We start from the raw sequence: 16938 nt of genomic DNA, 5'->3' as shown, positions 1-16938 counted from the left end.
TGAATGTCAGATGCTCCTGCTAAGTAGCATGAGAATCAAACTGAGAACAAACTGTTACACTAGAAATGTGAAGGACATGGAGCCCTTGTCAAGAGTTTTTGGATGGATAGAGTAGTGGGGATGAATTCCTGCTTGGATTGGGAGAGGAATTGGAGACCACAAGAAAAGTCAAATCTTTACAGTTTTGCTATTGGGGGAGCAGGAAAATGGGTTAATAGCTTGGGGGAGTTGAGAGGTCAGGAATAGTTTTAATTTTTAAGATGGAAGAAATAACTTATTTACTGATAGAATGATCACTTAATAAAGGGGAGAACTGAAGGCATTTTATAAACTTCAGGATCCCATATGGCTCTATAAGTACTGCTATGTCATGAATTTACTTTCAAGTTAGTTGGGATATGTAGCTTTCAGCTTATAATTGCTTTCTCTATAAATGTCAACTCATTAGAAAACCATTTCACAGCTTAAGATTTTTTTTTTTTTGGTAAGAGAAACATGCTCTTTTTTGGTATTAAGTGGTTAAAGAGCCAAGACAGCTGTGGAGACTTGAGAAAGAATATGGTCTTAGAAAATATCACCAGAACTACATAGACTTTTTTGTATTATGACATATCTCTAATTTGGGGGTTAGATATGTGTATATGGTAATAATGTAAGTTAGGTTAGATAGTCCTTCTTGGTGATCCAGTTTTCAGTACAAAGGTATTTACTTGTGTGGTTTATTGTAAATGTTGTTCTTTCTCTGTAAGATGTGGAATGTTTTCTTTAAGTTAGTGTCAGGAAGAACCTAGAAATGTGAAGTATTATATTTGAATAGAATTGAAAACTATCGATGCGTTAATTCTTTTTATTTTTTTCAACCCAGATTAAGAATTTCTTGTCAAAACGAGTGCTGATAATGTATTTTTTCAGTAAGGTAAGAATATGTCATAATAGCATTGGAAATGGGGGGAGAAGAAATGTAGAAATAAAGTAGCAGGATTTGACTTCTAAATATTTAGCTTGATCCTAGCAAGCTAAATGGCTTTGCATAGTGCTTCACTAAACCTGCATTTTAACAATAGCTGTCTTATACTCACCTCACATCTCTCCTCAGTGACTTCCCGAAGCTTGACTCTAGTTGGCCTCCTGAGTCTCTTGGCTATAGGCAGTTTTGTGCTTCATGGCTCATTGTCCTGCTAACATCTTTGTGGCCAATTTGGTGTTCAGATAAGAGATGACTGGGTTAGATTGCAGATGTTAAACTTGCGTTGGATAAAAACTGTAATTCAGAACACAAATAAATAACTTTCCAGCTTGTCTCACAGCTGTTGTAGCTGCCACAGGAGAGTAAATCTCAATTGCAGAAGCTAAAGATTCATTTCTGTTTTCACTGGCTACAGCTGTTGTGTGTTAATTAATCCTTTGATGAGTAAAACCTTTGCCTGTATGTAGGAGAAAGAATTTTTGTTTTTAGTTTTTAAAATCTACCTTCTCGCTTTCTGCAGATATTGCAGTGTTAGCTAATATTGCACTCAATTGTGCCTTCAAGTGAAAGTTTGCATTGGCATACGTTATTCATTTTTATTCTTTGGGAGTCATACTGTGATGGGGGAGAGATCTGAGTAACTTCGAGAGAATATAGATGCACATAGCAAAGGATCATTTCAAATTCTTGAAACTTTTTTCACTACGGTGCCCAGGGAAGATCTACCCAGCTATAGCAATTACCTTTACCAAAGATAATCTACCTTAGGCTGTCCAATAGAGCTTTGGGGGAACTGAGACACTTGAGGAAGGTGTCTTCCACCAAGAGAAAGAGGAGTTATCTGAAGTTTTACTTCAGTGCTTTGTTTCAGAAGGATGGAGAGAATTCACCCTTGTGTACCTTATGCTCTTTTCACCTAAGTGTCCCTCATTTAATTCTAACAGCATTTCTGTGAGTTGTCTTTTTTTGGTCCTCATTTTACAGGTAAGGAAATCTGAGGCCCAGAGGGTTCAAGTAGCTAGCTAGCGTAAGGGCAAATAGCCAGTAAGTGGCAGAGCAGATGCTGAATAAGAGCTTTTTTCTTGGAAGTGAACAGCTACTTTCGATTCTAATTTTGCAAGTGGATCTGTTGTATGATAAGGAGTTGTAGACACTGCTATTTGATGATAAGTGTAGTACACTGTTGCGCTTATTAATAAGTTTCTTTAGGTGCATTACCAAAGCCAGCCTTAATTTAAATGGGTTCGTTGTTGCTTCACACTATTTAGCCATGTTACATTAAAGAAGGTTGGGGAGTTTTTCTTTGGCGTGGGGTTGAGGGTAGACAATTTAAGAGCGATATGTTTTTAGGCAGCTTTTTTGTTGATTTAAAAAAAGCTTTCATAACCATTCTCTTAAGTGATCTCTATGCTAATCCTCTAAGGTACTGAGGCACACAGAGATTTGGAGACTTGACAAGGGTCACATAAAATGGTGGCAGAATGCTTTATTGCAATTAGATCATACTATATAAGAATTTTGGATTTTCATTCTTGAGGCAGCTGTGAATTTTTTATTGTTACAGTCTACATAGTTGATTAGATGAAATAATAAGAGTTTTTCCCTAGGGGAACTTACTTAAATATTTCTGTTGTATTTGTAGCACCCAGAGGCCTCTATTCAGGCTGTTTTTTCAGACGCTCAAATGCATATTTGGGCATTAGAAGGTAAGTAATTTCAGTGAACTGTAACTATGATTTTAATTATCAATTAAATACTGAAGAATAATCCCAGAAAGGTCAGTTCTGTACTTTGACCCTGATGCAGGACAGGGCAAATTCCCCTGAGTGGGGCGGGGAGCTCTAGCCCTGCGCTGAGACACTTGGGAGTGGGGAGAGGGAGTTCCTGAGTGAGCACAGGAAAGAATTCAAGCACAAGCCAGAGTTAGAATCAGAAAGAGAGTTTATTAGAGAAGGGGTAATGCTCCATAGACAGACCATGGTCTCCTCTCAGAGACAAAGAGCTGAGAGGGACAGAGACTGAGAGAAAAGACAATGAGGAGGACATAGAAAAAGACCAAGACAGAAAAAGTAAAGAAAAAAAGCCCTGGGTATTCTTCTGAGAGGGGGACTGAAAGATAAGACAATGAGAAGGACATAGAAAAAGACCAAGACAGAAAAAGCAAAGAAAAAAATCCCAGTTTATATATCATTCTTAGTTTCTGCGAATTACAGTTTAAAGACTTTACCTATTTTTCTTTAATGCAATGGGTCCACCTATGAAAGATGAGTATCTAGTATGAAAGAAATGAGCAAGTGGCGAGAAAGCCTGCTGGCAATTCCCAGTCATCCTTCCATAGATTTCCCATGGTTTCAGCCCTAGGGAGTTACTTTGGTAGGATGCGACTTAAAGACTCTTGTTTTCCCCTTTTCCCTTCAGGGTATAGGTAGATGCTTTGTTGGTAACCCCAGCAGGAATCCTGGATTCTGCAGGTTTCCCTAGGTCTGGTAGCAACACAGTGCAGACTCTGGATACAGCTTGATTTAACATTCAGATCTTTTGCCTCCTCCCTATGTTAATCTCTATTTTGACTTTTCAGATACATTATTATATCTTTGTTTTATATAGATCATTTTTCTTAGGTATTTAGGCATACTCAAATTTGGGCAGAAATTTTCTTTGTATACAAGCAGAGAAACTGAGCCTGGGATTCTTGCATATCTCTCTACTTCAAAAAACTGTACTTATAGTTTGTAACTGTTGACTTATGTCGACATAACTTATTTAACACATTTAAAATATTTTAACATTTAACAGGTTAAATATGGAAACTTAGCTGTTAAAAAACTTATATATTTCTTATATATCCTGCCTTCTCAGAACTTAAATGATACTTCTTCAGAGAGGCCTTTCCTGACACTTAATGAAAAGTAGCCTCATAACCTTCACTGTATTCCCTTATTGAGCTTTGTTTTCCTTCTTAGCACTTACCACTGCCAAATACAATATTATTTAAAAATTTTTTTTGCTACTGGAATATAAAGCAGACTGTCATCTTATTCATGACTCCTGCATTCAAGCACCTTTCCTGTGCCTCTTCCAGTCTTATGCCCTTTTTCTATTGTATTATCCTCTTTTATTTAGAAGTTCTTTATTATTCAGAATATTAATCCTTTCTCATAGATGTATTGCAAGTAGATTTGCCTAATTCGATTAACTTTTAACTTTTTTCTTCTTTTCCCCTTGAGGTCTGTCTCACTTAGTAGCAGCATCATTTACGGAAGATAGATTTGGAGTTGTCCAGACAACACTACCAGCTATTCTTAATACTTTGTTGACGCTGCAAGAGGTAGGCAATATGTGAGTTGGGTGGAGGTAGAGGTCCTTTTCCTCCTCCCACCCCAGCCCCAGTTTTTCAGTTTGTTTTTTATATGTTGTATTTATTGAGTAACAAAGTATATGTTGGAAGTTAATGTAATGGTACTATTCTCACCTTCAGGAAATTATAATCTAGGAGATATTAGGAAAAGAAAATTTTAATTCATTTATAAATAATAGTTTTTTAGTAATAGTAAAAGGAAGTATTCTAAACCTATAGGCTATACTTCTGGTATTAATTATATTATTTAAAGTATTCCAACTCTTCAATGGTATATTTGGATCCTCACATAATTTGTAGCTACCGAAAGTGACCTGTAGTTATATTACCCATGCAAATGATAAATTACTTATTTGCCAGAGGCTCAAAGTGATAAGAGCTAATGGATGCTAACTAGGCTCAGAATGATAAGAGCTGATGTTTTAACTAACAGGCCTTTTTAGTCCTATGCTAAAGACAGAAAAATAAAATGTATAGGTTGCCTTTTCTAATTTAATGTTGGGTAATATGTTTTACACCACCTCATAATATTAGTTATATGTCAGATAAGAGGTATAAACACTGGGTGCTAGAGACAGACAGGTAAAGTCTGGGATATGCAGTAGGTTTTCTGGAGGAAGTGATATTGAACTGGGCTTGAAGTATAACATTTGATGCCTATTTTGGTTTTGGGAACCACTTTAAGATATGACGAGAAAACACGTTTCACTTCCTTCATCTCAATTCATTTTACCTCTTAAAAAGTCTTATCCATCAAAACCAGTGATTTTTTTTTTTTGCTTTGAATCTACTTTGTGCCCACTTTCTCATGTGTGTTACTTGAGAGTACACAGGGGTAGTGTCATTTGCACTCTTATCCAAGTTACCTTTTGCAAAAGAAATAATTTTCCTAGTATTTCTCTGCTACTTCTAATATTTGGCTTGTCTAATCACCCAGTGGAGCAACTATGATTTGGACATACTTTCATCACTCATATAGCATAGTTTGTTTTTCGTCACTCTGACTATACAGTTTAAAATAAAATAACTATAAAGTACGATGCTTTATAGTCTACAGAGCGATTTCATATCATTTTTTTTTTTTTTGATTCTCATAACTATCCTGTGAAATAATTAAGATGGAGATATTTTAGCCCTGTTTTACAAATGAGGGAGGCTTGGTAGTGCAGCGACTTTCTCACATACAAGTCTTGTAGGTGGCAGAGCTGAGACTTGAACCTGAGCTGATTGTAGGGCATTAATGGTGTAGTAGACCCCAGAGAAAGCTGTAGGTCACATTATTTTTTGTCTTGTGCTTTTTATTTTCATGTGGGGTTCTCTTCAGAGAGAATAATAGTTCTTTCCTTGGAACGATGGTTTTCAAACTTTTTGAACCGTGACTTCAGTATGTTTACATTAGACTCTGTAACAGGAACAAAAGATTCTTAGAACAGTACTTAAACTTTTACTGTGTGCATGCATCCTAATGTTTTCCATTTTATTTCATTTAGAAAAATGCTGGTTGAAATGAATTGATTTCATAAGTATCACACTGCCCTAGACATACTCTGTATCACAATTAATTTTTCACCTCCCTACCATCAAAATTCCTAATTCTTTGTAGTTGGTTATGGATAGATATGACAAGGAAAGTCTGTTTATTTGATTATAGTTATTTATGCCTTTGGTTAGGAAGGGAAAAATTACAGATTTGTCAAAGTGTCGGGCCCTGTTTACTTTGCAACAGAGGCATTGGAAAGGAGTACATTTTTGAGGAGCAGAGCAGAAGGAGGCAGAGGCATATTTTTGAGAGCTGGAAGATGTAAAAGAAACAAAGAACGGGACCAGTGACTTCGTTCTTAGCTTCAAAGTATAAAAACCCCTCTTTGTGTGAGGTTTGTGGTGTCTCTTCTCCCCTTGGCCACATCACAGTCAGGCTTTTCATTGTACTTGGTGGTTATCTGATTTTGAAAACTGCTTTACAGTCTTTCCTTTTCCACCCAATATCTTGAGATTGAGTGTAATGAGTAATCCAGTGTCTATATGGATGAATATTTGTCCTACACCCTGGTGGCACAGTTCTTGACTTCCTGTTCTGCTTGTTTTTATACCCTTCGGTCTCATCCTACAGCTATTACCTGGGCCTTATTACTCCCTGAATTCTCTGCTTCCAGAGCTTAAAAATCTGGGATTCTATCTGCTAAGCCAGAATCCTTAAATGTTTTTGTGCCAAAGATCTCTGGCAGTCTAATGAACCCATTGACTTTTTCCTCAGAATAATGTTAAAACAAAGTACTTAAGATTAGAGAGGAAATCAATTATTGCAATATGATTAATGAAAGTATTAAATTTGCGGTACAGTAATGTATGCCTTTTAATTAACGCAGTAAATAACAGGACCAATCAGTGAGTCTAATAAATGTCATCATTTTGAAGTGGTGATAAGACGAATGTTATTTCAAGATAACTGCAATAGTAATGTGATATCAAGATATTGGTGAGTTCTGTTGGTGACTGTCACAGGAATTGCTAATGCTATTGCAGTTTGTTGCTTACATTTGTCATTGAAAGAAATGCAAAATTTTAATTAGAGTTTATTAGTGAAGATAAATATGTACTTTTTATCCTAAAGTTTGTGCCTCTTGAAGTTTACCCACGTCTCTGTGGGCCCATGTAAGAGCCCTTACTCCACGCACAACCCTGTCATGTCCTTGCTTCTGTACACTGTGTCCTTATCAATATTTTCACTGTCTTTGTCTTTCAGCTCCCTATTGGCTACATATACATCTTTCCCTATCCAGTTTAGATTTTATAGTCTGTCACTCCAACCATTTTATTTCTAATTCCTTCAGTTCCTTGTCCCCATGTGCTTCAGTTTTACCAGTATGGCAAAACTCCAAGGGATCAATCAGTTCTGTATCTAACCACCCATCCATTCTTTTTTGCCCCTCCCTCATGCTTTGGCCTTACTTCAGGCCCTTGGCGTTCCTGACCTGAATTATTACTATGGCCTCTTGCCCCTACTAACTCTTAATAGAGATTCTTCATTCTGATTCTAGCCACTTACTTTCCTGTTTTTCCCATGAGCCCTCTGATCTAATAACCACCATGGACTGCCCATTCAGTTTTCCCCTCAAATATATTTTATTTTGTTAACCAAACTCTAACACTATACCTTACGTCTTTTCTTTCCTTCTTCGCCTAGAGCATATTCTTCTTTTGTCTAGTTCTGCCCAGTAACGCCCATCTCAACACTTTATTGCTCTGTATTTTAACTTTCCATTTACTTTTATTGTCTATTAGTTGGAGTAGAGGCAAAGAACTTGTCTCATCTCTGTATCCCTAGCATCTGATATGGTATCTGGCCATCATCATCTAATATTATTATTCTATAGCAGTGGTTCTCAAGCAAGAGTGATTTTATTCCTTAGGAGGTGTTTGGCAATTTCTAGAGACATTTGATCGTCATGACTATGGAAGTGCTACTGGCATCTATTGTGTTGAGGCCAGGGATGCTATTAAACAGCCTATAATGCACAGGAATAGCCCCCACAAAAATCCAGTCCAAAATGTCAATAGTACTGAGGTTGAAAAACTGCTCTATTAGTCATCATTTCCAGTAACAAAGTCTGTTCTTAGCATTTGTTTGGGGTTCTGGCTTTAGTGGAATAAACTTGTTTTAACCAGGTTTTAAGTAGGAGCCTTGAGACAGACCAGGGACTTTCAAGGCTCTGCACAGTGAACATTTGTTAATGACCCTGGTAGATAAATATTCAGGATAGAGCAACTGGAATTTTCTCTTTATTTGGCTTTCATGCATATACTATTGCATATAAATGTAAATGGGCAAAGAGCGTCTGTTTTTATATTACAGCCCTTCTTTAGGTTTCCGTTGGGTCTAAAGATAAGGCCTTCATGGAATTCTTAATTTTTCCTGAAAAGCGTATAGTTCAGTGGTGTATTATACTCTCCACTTACACGTCTCATTATTTGGTATAATTCTTAACTAAATAATTGAGTTCCATTTGTGTGATCCGAGGCTTCAGAGCAGGATGCATATGTAATCCATAAAACGAGTACATACTTGTTTAATCTCTACTGATTAAGTACTTCAGTTCTAACCATGATATATCATTAAATATTATAAACCAGTGTTTCCTAGATTTGTTGTTCACATACTACCTTCCTAGTTTTTGCTATAACTTTTTATTTCAACATCTATTGTTATAATTTTAGTCATTTATATACCACCCAAAGTATTATTTAGTATTATTCAGTATTTTAAGTCCATTTTTAATTTAAATTTACTTAAAAGAAAACTTTATATCGCTGTTGTAAAAGGAAAACTAGTTTGACTTGCTACAAATAGAATACAGGTTTAAGCTACCTTCTCTCAACCCTAGAATAGATTTTGAAATTTAGATTTTTTGGATTTTAAAATGTAACAGGTGGTATACATATCATACATTATATAACACTCCTATTGGTATCTGAAGTAGAATTCGCTTAATCATATATGTTAATACCCATCTCCAATAAAATACTGAATATTTATATTAAGTGAAATAAAAACTATAAATAGCCTATGTCAGCTCAAGTCAAGTTTCGCTGCCATATGAGGTCAGGTCAGGTGAGCTTTTGCCACTAATAGAGTTACAAAAGTTTGTTTTCAGGGCTTTTTGGACTTCAGTATTGAGGATTAAAGTGAGAAAAGAAAATAACTCTAAGCTCTAGCTAGATACAGTTGTTTGGTGAAGTCCCTGAACCTGAAGCCTAATTATTCTTTATTATAAAAGGAAATTAGTGAGGATTAAAGATATGTTAAGAACACATAAGTCTATGGCCATGCCACCCTGAGCAAGATCCCTTCTGATCTTGGAAGCTAAGCACGGTCAGGCCTGGTTAGTACTTGAATGGGAGACCACATTGGAAGACCAGGTGCTGTAGGCATAAAAAATAAGCCGATAAGGTCCTTGCAATCTGTGAGGTCAACCAAGGGCTGCCTTGCCTAAAAAACAAACAAACAAACAAAACAACACTTTAGCTTCAAACTGAGACTCTACTCCTTGATTTAACCATTAGGCTCTGTTGGACCTAATTTATTTTTTGCATTTCTATTTTGTGCAGTTCCAACTATTTGTAAAATTTGATATTTTATTACTTTTATTCTTTCTTAGAGGTCCTTCAAGGAACAGAGAAAACGATTCAGCAAAACTTATGCTTTTGCAATTTACCCTTTAGACTCTTGTAAAATTTCAGTGATTTTACATTTCTAATATTTGAAACAACTTACTATTTGATCATCTTAGGAATTATTTCATTATTAATCATCAGTTATTTCCAACTGTGGTAAAAAGAAGAATGATAAAATCATATAGTGTATTGCATCATCTTTCAAGAAAAGGTGTATATAAGTAGTCTGGACATATCCTTATAGTCTTTTTTTTTTTTTTTTTTTTTTTTTAAGCTTTCATTGAATATGGGTGCTAATTCAGAATTTAAAATTTTTTCACCCACAATGGTAAAGGGAAGAAAATTGCCATTATGTTAAATTGTTATTTAGATAAATCAGAAAGAAGATGAATACAAAGAGACAGATAAGGATACTCTAAACTTCTGTTTAATAGAAAAATAATGCAATCTACATATGTAACTTTACATTTTCTGGTAGTTACATCTAAAAAATACAGGTGACGTTTGTTTTAATATATTTTATTTAGCTCAGTATATCTAAAATGCTATCATTTTATAAGCAATACAAAATTATTAATGAGACTTTTTATATAGTAAGTCTTCAAAATCTGGTGTATATTTTTTACTTACAGTATATCTCAATTCAGACCAGCCACATTTCAAGTGCTCAGTAGCTACAAGTGTCTTAGTGGTCACTATGTTTGACAGCACAGTTATGGACTTTAATGGTGATGGTGAACTTGATCATAGAAGAAGAATTTCAGACTGACTTTTCAGATGATAATCTAGATATATTTGTTCAGACTTAGAAATTGTTGACAGAACATTTTATTTTTAAAGAGAAAAAGGAAATACACATGATATTCTTACCTAGTAAGTCATTTATTCAACAGGAAGGACTTTGTTCCACGATATAAGAACCTCAATCATCCCATTTTGCTGAAAGTACACATGACTATATTTCTTCATCTTCTATGAAATTTGTGAACCAAAATTTACTTCATACACTTGATAAGTGGATAAATGCTGAAAGGTGATTAGAAGGCATAGATGATATCAAAATGAAAAAAGTTACTGGGTTAATCTTTTGAATTTTTCTTTATAAATCTAAGAATGAAAATGCTTTGTAATCATGGTGCAAAGGAAATTGTTGAGCTCTCCAACAAAATTATAAGCTGTCAAAATTTTTTTTTTAATATTGCAATTTGATGGTGCAAATGAAAGAAAAAAAACAGAAATAATGATAAACTAGAACCTGTTAGAGATATATTTTCAATTTGAAATCAGTATTACAAGGTGGATATGTTCCAGGTTGATGCATGATAGCTGATGAGCAGCTACTTGCATTCAAAGGACATTGCCCATTTCGGATGTATTTAGCTTCAGAACATGGAAAATATATTTTTATTTAAATTTCCATGAAGTTATTTTACATTATCATGTCATTCTTGTATTTTTATAAAATGACTTTAAACTATAAAAAGATTCCATTAGACCAAGGTGATAAATGATGATGACTATTTTTCTTGGTATACTGTTAACAGGTATCTAAGAAAATCGAGAAGAAAGTAGCTTTTCCATCGTAATTTAGTGTTATTTAATGTTGCTGAAGTATGTCACTGAATACCACCTCTCATACTGCCTAAAATTATCTCAAGTATGTCCCACTCTTGGGAAACAGTCTTATAAGTTACTCTTGAAAGAATAATTGGACTTGAAGTTATCATGGCCGACTGGACACGTATCAAATCTTATTTCCTTAAACTCTGCCACACTACAGTAAAAGGACTTTTAAAAAGACATAAATCTACAGACAGAGGAGACAATAGCAACAAAATTTTCAAAGCTGGAGAACAGATGGTTGAGATAAAAGACTTAGCAGATCCCCAAAAGCAAATCTGAAATTGTTAATGGAACAAGCACCGGTACCTCTGGAACCAAGGATAAAGAGACAGGTACCAAAATAAAGAGGTTTAGGTAAAAGCTGTTTCAAAACCAGTTAGAGCCATAGATTCTTTCTGCCGGTGATGTTCTTCCATTCCAGCAGCAGTCGAAGCTTATCCTCTAGAGAGAGTAGAACATTGGGTCTCTGTATGAGAGTCTAGAAACAGTTGTGGGTACCGCAGTAAAAGCAAGGGATGTGCTCAGTAGCTCTATTCTCCAACTGGTTGCCTGAGTACTGGAGACCAGGCCCTCCACAGAGGCTACTGGAAAACTCTACTCTGGGAACTGCAAACAATCCAAGAGAATAGACTTAAAGTTACTGAGTTGGGGTTCACCCCACAAAAGTCCACACAGAGCCCCTATTGTGAAGGCTGTTGTCAATAAACTCCAACCTTGTACTCAGAGCTTTTGGTCAGCTCTTTAGGAGGTCCCATGCAGTGGTAAGCCAAGGTTCATTAGATTCCTGAGGAAGGTCTGTAATGCCAGAAGATAAAGAGAAAAGCAAATAGGGGAAAATGTAAAAAAGTGTAATAAGCAAAAAGAAAAAAGAAAAAAGGAAAACTCAACTAAAGTAAAAACAACAAAATATATGAGTTCTTAGCAATAAGAATATTATATCCTTGAAATAAAAATAGGATGCTAAAATAAAAAGGATCACTTAGATGAGCTAAAAAATGGTGAAATTAAAAACGTTATGGCAGAAATCATTTTAACTTGTTTTATTTCTCTTAGTGGTTATATCCATTACTATAAATAATAGGCTTTTACTATTGTCATTTTAGACATTATCTTGCTGTAGTAGATTCATATACTTAGACTTCTCTACCTTCACTTCTGTCTTCTTTTAACATAGTTATTTAAAAATAATATTTACCTTTGGCCTTAAAAGATAACACTTAAATCTTTTTCTTATTCTATCAACTCTAAGTAAAATCAGTTTCATTTCTTAATTCTCTCCCCGCCTATTATTGCTCATAGATGTTTTATCATATAGAATTGAAAAGGAAGATAAGATAGTTTAAAAAATAACTTTCATTCATAAAAAGTATAAAGTTTTGGTCTTTTTTTTTTTTTTTTTTGCTGAGCTTTGTTTTATAATAAAAGCACTCTTACCTTTATATATCGTAAGCAGAGTAGGATATCTGTGTTTCACTACCCTGCTTTGCATCTTCAAGACCATTGTGAAGTATAGCTTCTTTTTAGAGGAAGGTTTGGACTTGTTCCTGGTAACTTCTGAAGTGGCGGAGCCTCTACTGCATTGTCTTTCAAACCATTTGTGATCCAAAATAAATATTTTATAGTATGTCTGTGTATGTGTCTGTCTGTCTATTTTTCTGAAATAAAATCTCCTTAATCATTTGGCCTAAGTTGGCTTTCTTGGTAGTCTGAAGTAATGTATTTTCTTTCTTTCTTGATCTAGGCAGTTGACAAGTACTTCAAGCTTCCTCATGCTTCCAGTAAACCACCTCGGATTTCAGGAAGCCTTGTGGACACTTCTTATAAAACATTAAGATTTGCATTTAGAGCCTCACTAAAAACTGCCATCTATCGAATAACTACTACATTTGGTGAACATCTAAAGTAAGTTTACCTGTTTTGATCTCTGATGATAATTCACTTTCAGGAGTTCCCCTGAGAAATAGGTATGTTCTTTTGGGACATTCATGATTCCTACTGAGAATGAACAGCTTAGATTTAGACTTAATATTTATATTTTAAAATTTGGCCTGTCATAAAAGCTTTGGGGCCTTCTTTCAAATGAAGGAAAAAAAGAGGATAAAAAGTTATAAAAGCATCAAACGTAATGCTGTTTCTTTAAATCACCGAAACATCCTTAAGGGAGAAAAAGGGGCAAAAAAAGTCTGTTATTACATCTTGGTCAGAAAACTAAGACTTGAGGTGAGCCGAGTATTCCATGAATGAGTCCTTAGTGCTTTGTGAATCATGCTAGAAAAACAGTGACAGATCACAACACCTTCAGACATGGAGCCAGAAAGAAAACCACAAATGCCAAACCTGTTTATATATAGTTTCATTGATGTTTACTGCTTTCTTCTCATGAATAACCTAGCTAGTCAGGATAAGAGATACTAGTTTATTAACTAAACTATGTTTACCATTATTTTAAATGAACTTTAGAAGACATGAGAGATTGCTCTGTTTTTTCTGTGTGTAATCAATAAATAGTTTAGAACTTCCTCATATACCTGCTTTTAGACACAGTAGTATATTTTCTTTTACTTCCATAATACTAGGCAGCAGCAGTAGCAAGTTTTATGGCACACTTTGGTTCTGCGTAGGAATACAAAAGAGCTGTAGATAGCCCTCTGTTCTTAAGAGGTTTAAAATATATGCTGCCAAAGTGAGTGCTGTCTTTTAGAGGCTTATTCACTTGCTTAAAAATAAACAAAATCTGTTATCGAGTGCCTTCTACATCTGTACTCTCCAATGTGATAACCATGTATGGCTATTTAAATTAATTAAAGTTAAATTAAAAATCAAGTTAGTCATCCACACTGGCCTCATTTCAAGTCCTCAATAACTACATATGGCTAGTGGTTACTGTATTGGACAGCTTAGATACAAAACATTTTCATCATTGCAGAAAGTTCTCTTTGACAGTGCTGTTCCAGACAATACACTTAGCACTTTATACGTTTATGTTTTTTTATATGCTCTTCTCAAAGAGTCTATGAGGTGTAGAGATTATCATAATTGTACAGATATGGAAACTGAGGCCCAAAGAGGTTAAGAACTTGCTTAATAGCACAATCCAGTGAGTGTTAGAACATGAACCCCAAATCAGGTCTTTCTTGCTTTTAAAATTCCATTTCTTTCCCTGTATAGAACTAGACTGCCTCTGAGCTATAAACTGCTATGCAGGATACTCTCAGAAAACACTCAGTGAACTTAGAGAATGAAATATATGATGTATATTGATTATAGAACAAAAATGGGGAAAATAAAGATTTCTTAGATAAGAAAAGGAGATAGATGACTGATAAAAAATTATAAGAATGAAACTCTGCCTTTGTTTCTCTGAGAAGAGCCATATTTTATACATGCACTAAAATTGATGAAGTCAGATACTTTGTGTGTACAAATATAGGACAGAATGTTACGGTGGAAAAATATACTAGATTTAGAGTTAAAGCATTTGGATATGTTTGGTTACATTATTGATTATCCGTGATTATGGGTAAGTTACCTAATGATTTAAGCAACTTGCCCAAGATTATGTAAGTAGTCAGTCTCCAAGCCAGAATTCAGACTCAGATCTTTCTTACTCTGTACTGTCTATACTCCTAACTAGCAGGCTGTGTTATGTCTCTTAAACTTTGAATCTTTCTGCTACTGTTTACCCTTCCACAAAAAAGGGTATGTTATTTATCCCACTTTGTTCCATTTGTTGTCCTTAGAGATAAAATACATATATAAAGGCCACCCAGTACATTATGTATTATTGAGACAACAACTATTATTACTGTATAATACCTAATTTATTCATTATCCAAAACTCCACCTCTGAGAACCAGGTATAAATAAACTCTTTGAAGTGTGAATATTAACACAGGCTAGTTACTCATTGGAGACACTCATTTAATACCTATTTACTCTTTTTTTTTTAAATTTACTTTTTAATTACAATTGACATACAGTATTATGTATTTACTCTTAATTTAGGTAAATTTGATATACTGGTTTTCCACCCTATAACATATTAAAATTTGAGGGGAAAAGACAGCTGTTAGTGTCAGGAGTACTAACAGTAGTAAGGTATAGTGCAGTACCTACTAGCAGAGGCAAGAATCATGAGAAAACTGCACACTTGGTGTTTGAGAGAGCTCAGAGCCATTGTTAGAGATGACAGCCTCGAACGCCTAGAGGAGATTGAATCTGCACAGTAAAATATTTGGAATGGTTCAATTAGAGGCAGCTATATGGTTTAAGAAAGCAGAGATGTGTATGTACAAGGACTTCTAGAATGATTTGTAGCAAAATTATTATTATAAGACTGACATTTTAAAAAGCGGTGACTGTTCAGTTCCTGGAATTTTATCATTCAATGATAATATGTTACTATTCAACAACTAGAAGATTAAAATTTTTCATTGTGTTCACTTTTTGCCCAGAAGTTTAAAAGGAAGTTTTATACTAGTTTCATTATATATTTGCCCTGATTTTGTCAAGGTAATGTTTTTTGTGGGGGTGAGGGTGAGGAGAGAACTCAATTTCCCCCTCCAAGACATAATTTATTTTCAAAGAGAAAAGTAAATCTAAACCACCAAACTGTTACTTTTGAAAACGATTAGTGGAGTCTATTATGTTTAACCAAACATTTTAGTTTAAAGGATTTTATATTAAAGGCAATTCAAATACTCCACAACTCAAAGATAATGTTGGAATCTGGTTTAAATAAAATAATAAAACCCAGAAAATCTACTGCAAGGCCTGGAACTCTGCACAGCAGGTTCCACAGCAGAGCAGGTTAAAATCGATGCCTTCACTTGTCAGTCTTAATTTGCTTTGGTCTTTTAGAAGGTGAAAGCATGCCGTTTCTGAATGCAAGCCCTCTTCTTCATTAGATTAAGGAGGATTTTCATCCAACTTTTTCAGAAGTACTAAATAAGTGAAGATTTCTACTCATTTTTAATTGTTTTGAAAAATATTGACTCTGTGCTCTGTGGTTCACTTAATATGCTTAATGTAAAATAAAGCTTATGCTTTGAATTTATGTTTTATTTAGTGCTGTGCAAGCATCTGCAGAACATCAGAAAAGACTTCAACAGTTCTTGGAGTTCAAAGAATAGTTAAGTAATATAAACTGTGTTCATTACACTGCTGATACAACTACAGATGGGACAGTAAATGTTCAGCATTCTTGGATCAGAAGAAAATGGACTAATTAGATGCTTCCTTTGTCGTGGTGGTTGCTTTGAAAGCTATACTTTAATGGGAGAAATCATGGAAAGAAATTCTCAGCAGAATAACTGAAAACGGCCTTTTCTGTACCAGTTGCTTTTTGTGTGTGTGGTATAATAAAATCTTTATTCAATTTTGCAGAAGCATCTATGATAGTAGAAATGTCTCTAACTTATATAGCTTAATCATAAATAACAAGAAAATTTTGAGAATTTACCTTTAGGAGGAGTAGAGCCAGTTCAGAAGGCAAAAATAGGCTGACTTGATCTAGTCTTCCTAGTCGATCTGAGAGTTTAGCGCTCTAAACTTGAAATAAACAAACATTTTTAGAGTAGTTTCTATTTGCTAAAGGATAAAAATGGTAACACTGGAGAAAAGTTCACAGAAAAAATGTTGTCTGAAAGACATATTTTGTTAATCTGTTAGGTTGTGTTTTTGTTTCCAGGGACAAATTAAATTTGCATGATTGTCCAAAAAAGGTCTCAATTTACAGATGCTAACTCTATATAAAGGAATGTGGAAAAATTCAGTTCTTAAGTTACAAGATTAAACATTCACATTTGGTTTTTGAAAG

At 34.7% G+C, this 16938-nt stretch overlaps 1 protein-coding gene across 2 annotated transcripts in view; it reads left to right on the top strand.

The window, feature by feature from the left end:
- The window catches only part of NDC1 (NDC1 transmembrane nucleoporin), a 44351-nt gene extending 27836 nt beyond the window's left edge, over positions 1 to 16515 (top strand). For both annotated transcript variants that reach the window (XM_036234254.1, XM_016120415.2), the window contains exons 14-18: positions 866 to 916; positions 2610 to 2673; positions 4195 to 4295; positions 12862 to 13022; positions 16189 to 16515. In XM_036234254.1, the coding sequence (XP_036090147.1) occupies positions 866 to 916; positions 2610 to 2673; positions 4195 to 4295; positions 12862 to 13022; positions 16189 to 16252 (441 nt within the window). In that variant the 3' untranslated portion in view covers positions 16253 to 16515. The remainder of the gene's footprint in view (positions 1 to 865; positions 917 to 2609; positions 2674 to 4194; positions 4296 to 12861; positions 13023 to 16188) is intronic.
- The last annotated feature ends 423 nt before the right edge of the window (positions 16516 to 16938 follow it).

Source organism: Rousettus aegyptiacus, unplaced genomic scaffold (genome assembly GCF_014176215.1).
Source record: "Rousettus aegyptiacus isolate mRouAeg1 unplaced genomic scaffold, mRouAeg1.p scaffold_m13_p_1, whole genome shotgun sequence".
Taxonomy (NCBI): Eukaryota; Metazoa; Chordata; class Mammalia; order Chiroptera; family Pteropodidae; genus Rousettus; species Rousettus aegyptiacus.
This window is presented reverse-complemented; position numbering and strand designations above follow the sequence as displayed.